Raw genomic sequence first — 10,375 nt, forward strand, 5'->3', positions numbered from 1 at the left:
CGCCGCGATCTCGTCCGCGAACTGCGCGTGCAGCTGCGTGTAGCGCCGGCAGATCTCCACCGTCTGACACACACGTTTGCAAAATTGTAGTTCTTGCTCGCGACTGTTCACGTCACATTCATTAAAATAAGTAAAGCCAATGTTACTCACAGATAAATTACCTTCCTAATGGTGAAAGAACTTTTTAATTCGACCCAGTAGTTTTTGAGTTATATCAACACATACAAAAATGCAAATCTTTCCTCTTTATAATAGTATAGATATAGATTGCTCGTTAATTTAGCCTTTAGAAGCACTCAATTGATCCAATTTAAAACTAGTTGTTGCTCGCGGCTTCAGCCACGTAAAAATATAGCCTATGTTACTAAGCGATAACGTAGCTTTCTAATAGTGAAAGAATTTTAGAAATTGACCCAGTAATATTTTAGTTATTTCAATACATACAAAAATACAAATCTTTCCTCTTTATAATATTAGTAGTAGAAAACCATAAAATCATCAAACTCGTTTATCTTCATTACTTTTTTCGTATAAGAAAAGGAGGTGAAGAAGTAGATTAACCAAAGAAGGCCATTATCAGGAGGAGAAGGAAAGGAAAGGGAAATATTTTCTTTCTAGCATCCCTTCCTCTGTCGATTAAAGTCAACTATCTGTATTTACGTTTCAGTAAATTTAGGTGACCATTTCCTCGTTTGTCACCTTATGACATAAATAATAAGGTCCCGTTTTCATTGTCAAAACATGTTCAGGTTCCTCCCGCACCTCATTGTCGTGGTCCCAGGGCACGAAGGAGTACTGCAGCGTCGGCATGAAGACGTTGGCCTGCAGCCAGCGGATGAACAGCTCCTTGCTGGGCTTCTCGTTGTACCCGTTGCCGCCGATCATGTCGGGCAGCACCAGCGAGTAGCCGTTCAGGTTCATGGCGAGGAGTGTGGTGACCAGCGTGGCCAGGCCGTTGTCGAAGCCCCACAGCGTGTCCTTGTCCACCATGCGTACGAACACTGGCAGATCTTGGGTCCTGGGGGCAATAAACAGATTAAAAAGCGAGCGGTCCCGGGTTGGAATCTCGCTGTACCAATTTGATTTCTGATTTCCATACTTTTCCGTACTGTTTTTATGATTATCGAAGTTCCCAAAATATTAATTTTTGTGGTTTCCCCTCCCTGGCCTAATCACTGACTTGTAATAGGCTCCAAGCCCCTGAGTAAGAATGCAAAGTGGTGATGAAGACGAAGCAGTTTTACAGCATCTTCTAGAAAATGTCATTAAATTATTCGATTGATTGTTAAATTCAGTATATCTTACCGCATTCCAGCGCGGATCTCGATCATGGGGCCGAATTCTGCGACTGTCCTGACGTAGTCCCGCACGATGTGTCCCGGGTGCAGGTCGATGTCCCCGTTCTGTACTGGTATCTAGAAGAAAACAGATTTCAGACATAAGATTCCTCTACTTTACGCTGTTTCTTTGTCTTCTGCGAGACGATTTCTGCACTTTTAATTAAAAACCTATATAATCTTGACTCATCTTCTTAGATTCTTTCTCTTCGTTCTTACAAAGCACACCTTATTCACACACACACCAACTATCGCACAACTGTAGTGCGATATTTTAGTAGTTAATTCAACTATTTAGTTGCACACCTAACAATCGAGTAGTGTAACCTCCATATAAGCTTCTAGAATCAAAGCGATAACAGTTGTGCGATAGTTTTAGTCAAAGGTCCAATTGTTACCTACCTGCGGAGACCAGCTGGACTCTCCAGCGTCAAACTTCAAACTGTCGATGTCGTAAGTCTCGATGAGGTTCTTGATCCTGGAGGAGTACCACTCCGCGGCCTCGGGGTTGGTGAAGTCGATGTAACCTGGCAAAGAGCCGTTGTTGTTCCACCACGAGGAATCTGGACTGCCGTCTTCATTGAGGACGAGATATCTAGCAAGAGAAATACATAACTAGTATTAATGTTCTCCTACTAATGCTAGCCTACCTATTAATTTTACTAATATTATAAATACGATATTTTAGATGGACAGATATTTACTAGAGTTCATAGCCTACTGCTGAACGGATATCAATGGAATTTGGCATCTATGACGATAGTGGAAGAACACATAGGCTACTTCTAAAACCGGAAATAAATATGGTTAGAAGAATGCATTACTTTGGTTTTCTTTGTTTATTCTATAATTCTGCAAAGGTTCAACATATCTTATTGAAAAACCAAGTCAGATTAACACAAGGGATATGGTTCATCCTTGAAAAAGTCATATTCCCGCGGGATATGTAGATTTATAGTTCGTATGTTTTCTAATACCGCTCGTACGAAGTCGCGAACTAGTATTAAATATTTGTAATAAAGAAAATAAAACTAACCCTTTATCTAAAGCATCACTATACCAAGGTTCACAGTCTTTGTTAATAAATGGATGGACCCAAATAGTGACCCTGAAGCCGAGACCTTTGATGTCTTGAATTAATTTTTTAAAGTCAGGTAACTTCCTTTCATCAACAGTGAGGGAACCGTAGCAGATTTCCCATAAATCGTCGATTTCGAACTGTGCGTTAGGGAATCCTGTATCCGCGATCTCATTGGCGAACTCCCAGAGACTGTTCTGGTCGATTTCCCGAGAATACCGCGCCCAAGTCGACCATACTGGGTATTGGATCATTCTGTAATCCGGGATACCTGATGGTTTGCCGAGGTAAGTTTTAACGGCGTGCATATGTGCGGTTTTAGGGTCATCGAACTGCCAGATGTCGTATTTGAGGACATTGTGACTTCTTTTAGTGGAGTAAGGGTCGGCGACTTCCGCGATAAAGCAGAGGTGGTTTTCAAGGATGTTGTGATGGTCGACGAAGAGAGGCACCTCAGGATGGACGTAGATGTACAGACCGTCGGAGTTCAGCCAGTATCTCTCGGAAATGGCTGAGTTGTCGGCCTCCTTAGATATGATAGAGTATTTCTGGATCTTCGATTTCTGGATGGGCCATTGCTGGTCTTTCTGTTCCGGACCACCGTACCATTGCTGGTCACCTATTGGTTAAATGAAAAGATTCAGTTAGACGAATTAGATATTTTTAGGGTTTAAGTATTATTTGGATTTTCCATTACTAAGGTTTTATCGATATTTTTATCTAAAAACGCGGAGAATTTCAGTTTTCAGATAAGATTATGTCACATTTTAGATCTAACAATGTTAACTAAGAGTCGAGGAAGTTAGGTAACATTTAAGATTATAATAAACGGCAAAAACAACATCCAAACACCTAATCGTGATAAGATTAAATGAGATCAAAAGGTTCCATCAAAGAATTTGAACAAGTTGCTAGCGCTTGTTTACGTCTCAATATGTGGCAAAAATAATTTTTCCGTTTTCTATCTCTGCGTGTACATTATTGATGTGAACATATATTTCAGTTATCTTCTATTGTATCTCTTGCTTTCAATATATCCTCATCATCCACCTGCCCTTATCCCTTACGGAGGGTCGGCACAGTATGTGCTGCTCTTCCATAAATCTCTATCAGCCGTCATATCTGAATTCACTCCTTTCTCAATATATCCTAATATACTAAAAAGGAAATATTTGTATATTTGTATGTATTGAAATAACTTTAAAACTGTTGGGATTTCAAAAAATCCTTCACCATTAAAAAGCTAATTTATCAGGCAGTAACATAGACTAGATTTTTCAATTTTACCTGATTAAAGTCGCGAGCAACAGCTAGTAACAAAAAAATTAGCATACTTTGTTAATTCGTTGTAATGTACTAACCGAAATCAAAGCAATCTTCGAAAACCCTGTCTGAAGGTCCATCCCAGGTGACGGAGACGCGCGTGCCTCCGCTCTCCTCGTCGTAAAATGTGGTCAATTCGAATGTGACGTCGCTGTCCTCAGCCGAGCTCCTGCGACCTAGCTGACCTAGTTTCCTCTCAACATTGGCTGTTGAAATGTGAAATTGGACAGTTTAAATGGTCTAAATATTGTTAATTTGATCTTAATGAATAACTTCAATGTTTAAAATGCCACAACATAGCGTTACCGCTGTTTATAAACTGTTTATAACGAAAAAAAAAATACAACAAAATTCTTAGAAACCAGATGACTGGAGTTAGCTAGAAATGATTTATTAACTTTTTTCTAGCACAAGTTTGAAAATCATACGCATTTCGTTAAACTCCAACAGCCTTACAAATAAACGCTGTATAAAGTTAGGAATAAACTGAGTATAAGCAAATATTATACTAATATTTGCTAGTCTCCTGTTAACCCTCGACCTTGGGAACGTTTGGGGAATTTCATTCGTTATCTGTGAACATACCACGTGTGACAGTAAATGAGTAGCCACCCTCCTCGTCCTGGGTTATCGACATACCCCGGTTGTGTTCCTTCTGGGGTGCGGCCAGCACCAGGGCTGCCCCTGAACAAACGAACCAACAAAGTTAAATTGAATAACTACTTTTTTTCACTTAATAACTAATCAACATCGGTAACAATCCCGTTGTAAATTAAGTATATAAAATAAATCGAAATAATAAATTTTCGTTTAACATTTTTTATTTTAACTAGATGGCGTTATTATCAATTTGAAGATATTTTTTTATCTAAATCATCCGGTCAGAATCTCCAAAAAAATATGTGTGTGAATTTTGAAACTTTTCTTACTTGTTTTGTATCAAAAACTACTGCAAACATAACTGCATATTTACGACGTCATTGCATATCAATAAATAGGTCAAGTTAAGAAATTAAGATAAGTCGTAATCTAGATAGAAATATTCCACGAATATTAAATCAGAAATAAAAATAGTTAGGTCTCATTGTAGACAATGTTATCGTATTGTATTAGACCGTTATTACCTGTTAAAAATAACAGCCACTGCATAACGGACGCACAGTGCACACTCACAGATAATACAATAAGACGCGACTATTTATTAATATTCTCATATCAGAGTTATCATCGATCCTCTGAGAGTGTACGGATAATGTCAGATACATCGCAAATCCCCCGCTGGCTTCTATCGGATGTTTTAAATTACATCATTAATTTACATAATAAAAACTAAACTACCAATTCAATTTGTGTATTTTGGTGTTGGAAACAAGAACGATATATAAAAATTTAAATAAAGGGTTTCGTGTGATCTTTATATGTACTTTTTAAGAGTTGTGCTTTTAATTAAAATATTTTAACAAACTAGCTTTTGATCGCGACTTCACCAGCGTGAAATTAAAAATTAATACAAAACATAGCCAATGTTACTCAGATAAATTACCTTTCTAAATTTAAAATTGACCTAATATTTTATGCGTGTACAATTTTTTCCTTTATATAATATTAGTATAGATATAGATTACGTGGCTTTAACTTTAATTTTATTACTTTTAATTTACTATTTATTAACCCCCTGTATATATTTGGGAAAATTTCTCAATTGCCGAAAATACACTATACGTTATGTACTTATCTTTACAAAAACAACTCGAAATAAGTACTTACCGTTTTCGTTATCATTTCAAAGTGTAGTTTATATCTCAATGTCGAGCAGAAAACTTTAGCCACTACTGCTTGATTTAAATGTGTTGCTGCGACATCTATTGGTCAATTAAAATGAACTAAAAAGTGCAAAAAAACGAATATCAAATAACTTGATAGCAACTAAACAGTTTTGTTTAATTTGTTAAGAAATATACCGGTATATTTAACGGTTGTTTTTAAACTATCAACGATTACTATTGATGATTGTTAAAAAAATCTGAACGTGGTATTTATGGCCCATTAACAAAATAGTTTAGATGTTTCGTTAGAACTCTGAACTCCATAGTACACAAAAGATATACTTTTTGCTTTCATGTGACCATACATTTTGTAACGATAAAAAAAAAATCAATGAATACGAGTGCCTTTTTGTTCTTTTTCACAGCTACGATTCGTTTTATGCATCAAAAATAAGCATTAATTATAACCGACAAAATATTTTTGTTATTGGATCTGTGACTGACCTTAACGCTTGTTTACCTTCTGTCATCCTGTCAAAAAACGTCATTAAGAAAAACAAAAGTAACTTGTGAACGCTGCGGGAGTGTAAAATCGTTGATCAGTTTTTTATAATGGCAGATCCCAGAATTAGACAAATCAAAATCAAAACTGGCGTCGTCAAGCGTATAGCTAAAGAAAAGAGTTTGTACGAAAAAGAGGCTGAACAACAAAAGAATAAGGTACAAAAATTGAAGGACGAAGGCCAAGACGAACACGATATAAGGAAGCAAGAAGAAGTACTTCAGGAATCGCTGATGATGGTACCTGATTGTCAACGAAGGTATGTTAACTATACAACAACTATTTACATCTTTACAATGGCACACAAATTACCACAAAGTAAATTCCAATCGTATTTACTGTAAAAAATCAAGTTTTTGATAACATCTGCTTTTTAGGTTATGTAGAATTTCGGCATTATTTTTATATAGTAATGGTGTAGTAACTTAAAAATGACATTACCAAAGTGGTGCTTATGATGATGGTGATGAATAATTTCACTTATAATCCATTTAAACAATAAAATAATTCTTTTGCATACAGATGAGTCATGTCCTTTGATATTCTTTGTTTTCAGTCTTTAAAGGCGTATTTCGTGTACTAATCTTACTAAAAAGCTTTCAAGTGCTCAAATATAGCTAATTAATGTCGTAAATTGATTGTCCTAGTAAATGTATAAATTTCATTAATTTCTACAGATTATTAAAAGCACATGCAGATTTGAAGTCAATATTAGAAAGCGAACAAGACTTGAAAGAAAACGAAGATTATATTACCGCAGAGCAAGTGCTTAAAGAGGCAGAAAACCAACTCCCTGAGTCGGCATAACATCACTTATTTCTAGATATTAATCACTTAATCATGTCTAATAATCTTTATAATGATTTTCCAAGTAGTTTTACATTCCACGGCAATGCTGCCCCTCCACCTTTATTCACTGTCCCACCACCTTGTCCCATATACATACCTCCACCTCCACCTCCAACTTCTGACCAAGATTTTGTCAAATCCTTCGAATCTTATATCACAAAGAGTAATGTTGAAAATCCTAAAACTGACTCCATATCTACTGTACGTGGAAAAATAACTAACCTAATAAAGTCTCTTGATGAAATTAAAGAGGTAGAAAGTAAGTTACGAGAGAATATTCGTACCATGTCAGATACTGATTGGGATTCACATATGAAAGATATCGAAGATAAAAAAGCAAATATAATAAGAATTTTAAACATTGGTGATCTCGATAATGTTAGAAAGCTTTTAGCAAAACGGGCTGCGAAGAGATTACGAATGAAGAGAGTGAAATTAGAAAGGAGTCGTGCTAAGAAAGAAAGAGTGAAGCAAATGGAGGAGAGATCAAGAAAAATAGATGAAAACTTAAAGAAAATTCAAGATGACATTGAGAAATCTAAACAGGTATGTTTAATAATTTGATTTAATTGTAAATACATCTAGTCTTAGTTAATAAATCTTTTAGTTTTTGAACTGAAATTAAATACACCCTAATTAGTCAAAGAGCAGTGAAATCTGTTGAGAAGTTGTATATAAATAACAAACATCCATCTATCTTAAGTTTCGCATTTATAATAATAGTAAGAATAGTGAATAATAACCGCACGCATAATTAGGAGGTTCCTGTCTCTGCAGCTCTGACCACTGTTTGCTTGAGTCATCGGATTCCGCAGCCGGTGGTGCTCTATTTTTTATATATGTTTTATTTTATTTTTATACAAATCTTGTAAAATGTATTATATTGAGAATAAGAAATAAAAATATATGTAAAGATATATTAATTTTATTTAATCACAGGAAACCGAAGCCAAGTTACATACAGATAGTGTCCTAAAAGAGGTAATGCGTAAGAAAACTGATGCAAAGAAGAGTATTGGCAAACTAGACGCGTTGCTGCGCCTGCGCCGCGCCCGTGCTAACACGGTTAAGGGCAGGGGAGAGACTGTAGCAGAGAATGAGACGGTGACATTCGAGGAACATATAGGTAAGTGTATACCTGCGAATACGGATGTTTATGGGCGAAGAACAAAGAAAGTATGGATTGTGTGAAAGAGGATATGCAGAAGAGAGTGGATTCACATATGACGGCTGATAGAAATGAATGGAAGAACAGCACTGTGCTGAACCTCCGTAGCGAAAAGGGGAAGTTTATGATGAAAGATGTTTATGAGTAATGCTTTTTATATTAGTGTATATCGGAGGCCGTTGTCATTTGTCAGGTTGTACTAAAAAAATACTTGTGGTATAATTTATTATTTAACCAACTGGAATGGAGGTTCTTAAAAGGTTTTTATGTATTTACATCAATTACTCTGAAATTTATGTGATTCTTCTTTTGTTAAATTTGGAATAGTTGCCGTTTGGTACCACTTTTTCAACATTGAAAACTCCAGTAATTTAAGAGTTTTAAAAAATGTACCTAAAATTGATTCATTATCATTATTTTCTCGAAGTGAATGTGAGAGAGATGAGATGAGTTTCAGTAACGTGTTTTGTTTATTTTCAGAAAAAATAAAGCAACTTTGGTGTAAAAAGTTGGAGATGTATGAAAAGGAGGAGAAAGAGTTGCGTGTTACATTGAAAGAGAGCTCCGATGTCAAGGAAAATGTATCAGAAACTGATTCCAAAGTGTTGGAGAATTTAAAGAATTGGAGGGAAGTTTTATTCGGTGACTGTTTACCTCAAGTCAACTTTAAAGGAGATGCTAACAAATTCGTTTCTATAAGGTAATGTTAGTTTTTAAATTGTTTTTTATAATTTCTAGAATATCTAGGTAACAAATAGGGTACAAATTATCGATCTGAAGGTGCCAAGTTCCACTACTTGACCCATAACTTTAAAAATATATAAGTATCTTTGCAATGGCTTTAAGATATAATTGACTTATGTCTACACAGAGGGAGTTTACAGCCTACCTATATAGTTAAAAACACTAGTAAATTAACGAAAATCTGTTAATCCTTTATTAGATAAAAACTATGCAACGAAACTTTGTAATATGTTCTTTGTATCCACTGATCTGTATAAATGGATAGGCGAATCTAGAAAATGATAACTTTTGCGTGATATTTCTGTTTCCAGCTTCTAAATGGCGGAAATAAAATACATATAACTGCATAAATTATAAATACCATTTTTTTAGCCTGTGTTTATCCAGATTTGTATATTTTATTGTATTTTCAGGTGTGAGTGGGACAAGTTAGTGTGTAGTGGTGGGAGTGCTCTGCCGCTGGGCTGGGTGCTGCCCCACATGCAGCGCTGACTGGAAGCCTATCTATTAATTTGCTGATATCTACGATGTGCTTTATGCTTGCATTTATAATGACTTTTTAATAAATTATTTTGTACATAAACTTTGTTTTATTAAATCTTACTGATAAATATAACTCCTGAGTTGATGTCATTTTAAAAGAGCTGTTATCCACAAATGTTAGCACGACTAAAAAAAAATAATATCTAGCATTACCGCCTTTCTACCTACGTTCGACAAGCTATCTTCCAAAGCTCCGTTAAAATCGGTCCAAGAGATAGCGGTTCGGTCGCTATTTTGACAGCTGAATTTGAAAAAAGTAGCCAATTATGTTGTATGCCCTGTAATATGTTGGCCCGTAGATTCGCTAAATATACAAATAACGTAAAGTTGACACTTTTTAAAGCATATTGCCAGTTTTTATGCGTGCGGTCTATGGGTTGACTACACGCAGAGGATATACAGCGACCTACGTGTACAGTACAACAACGCATTCAGGATGTTGATGAGGTTGCCGCGTTACTGCAGCACCTCTGCTATGTTTGCGGACGCTCGAACGGATGGGTTTGAAGCCATCATGAGGAAGCGAGTGCGCCGCAGCCCTAACAGCATCCTGAGTGCGCTGATGGACAGATGGGACTAAAATGTCAGTTTGTTTTAATTTAAATTAATTATGTTAATTTTCTACTAACACTAGTTTGTAAGTTTACACTAACACCTGATTTTTTTTTCATTACATAAGGTGGCAAACGAGCAAGCGGCTACCTGAAATCGCCAAAATGGCGAAGCAACCGCTTCCCATAGACATCCGCAATTGCAGATGCGTTGCCTACCCTTATACGACGGAGGAGGAGACGCACATAAAGAGGATATTTCTCCTTCCTATGCATCTCCTCCACTGTCAAATCCACTTCCCCTTCCCAACCTCTCCTTATAAGAAAATTAGGCCTCCGACACCACACTCATCAAACGATGTTTTCCAACAAATATTAAAAGTTTTGCTATTTATTTTTATTTTATTGGACCTATGCTGACTGTCGTACTTTTACTATTGGCACTGCATACGTA

At 36.1% G+C, this 10,375-nt stretch overlaps 3 protein-coding genes across 3 annotated transcripts in view; 2 read left to right on the top strand and 1 right to left on the bottom strand.

Moving 5' to 3' along the window:
• Window positions 1-4,952, bottom strand: part of LOC106106459 (uncharacterized family 31 glucosidase KIAA1161-like) — a 6,268-nt gene extending 1,316 nt beyond the window's left edge. The window contains exons 1-8 of the mRNA XM_013287038.1: window positions 4,863-4,952; window positions 4,324-4,422; window positions 3,777-3,944; window positions 2,374-3,034; window positions 1,740-1,932; window positions 1,306-1,415; window positions 763-1,018; window positions 4-63 (exon numbers count right to left, since the gene is read on the bottom strand). Coding sequence (XP_013142492.1) covers window positions 4-63; window positions 763-1,018; window positions 1,306-1,415; window positions 1,740-1,932; window positions 2,374-3,034; window positions 3,777-3,944; window positions 4,324-4,422; window positions 4,863-4,887 — 1,572 coding nt within the window. The 5' untranslated portion in view covers window positions 4,888-4,952. The remainder of the gene's footprint in view (window positions 1-3; window positions 64-762; window positions 1,019-1,305; window positions 1,416-1,739; window positions 1,933-2,373; window positions 3,035-3,776; window positions 3,945-4,323; window positions 4,423-4,862) is intronic.
• Window positions 4,953-6,116: 1,164 nt separating this feature from the next.
• Window positions 6,117-6,873, top strand: LOC106106460 (tubulin-specific chaperone A). Its single transcript, XM_013287039.1, has 2 exons — window positions 6,117-6,325; window positions 6,744-6,873. Exons 1-2 carry the CDS (start codon window positions 6,117-6,119, stop codon window positions 6,871-6,873), a joined length of 339 nt encoding a protein of 112 aa, XP_013142493.1.
• LOC106106739 (programmed cell death protein 7-like) lies at window positions 6,147-9,410 on the top strand. The gene is made up of 5 exons (XM_013287384.1): window positions 6,147-6,325; window positions 6,744-7,461; window positions 7,855-8,041; window positions 8,564-8,783; window positions 9,241-9,410. The coding sequence occupies exons 2-5, from the start codon at window positions 6,907-6,909 to the stop codon at window positions 9,317-9,319; spliced, it is 1,041 nt and encodes a 346-aa protein (XP_013142838.1). The 5' UTR covers window positions 6,147-6,325; window positions 6,744-6,906; the 3' UTR covers window positions 9,320-9,410.
• Window positions 9,411-10,375: the final 965 nt, after the last annotated feature.

This window comes from Papilio polytes, unplaced genomic scaffold, assembly GCF_000836215.1.
Source record: "Papilio polytes unplaced genomic scaffold, Ppol_1.0 DF822178.1, whole genome shotgun sequence".
Taxonomy (NCBI): domain Eukaryota; kingdom Metazoa; phylum Arthropoda; class Insecta; order Lepidoptera; family Papilionidae; genus Papilio; species Papilio polytes.

Excerpts from the sequence above, each read along its gene's own strand:
- LOC106106460 (XM_013287039.1), top strand. The coding sequence starts at position 6,117 with ATGGCAGATCCCAGAATTAGACAAATCAAAATCAAAACTGGCGTCGTC. Across the intron at positions 6,326-6,743 it reads GTACCTGATTGTCAACGAAG|ATTATTAAAAGCACATGCAG; the intron begins GTATGTTAACTA and ends TAATTTCTACAG.
- LOC106106739 (XM_013287384.1), top strand. The coding sequence starts at position 6,907 with ATGTCTAATAATCTTTATAATGATTTTCCAAGTAGTTTTACATTCCAC. Across the intron at positions 7,462-7,854 it reads ACATTGAGAAATCTAAACAG|GAAACCGAAGCCAAGTTACA; the intron begins GTATGTTTAATA and ends ATTTAATCACAG. Across the intron at positions 8,784-9,240 it reads AACAAATTCGTTTCTATAAG|GTGTGAGTGGGACAAGTTAG; the intron begins GTAATGTTAGTT and ends TTGTATTTTCAG.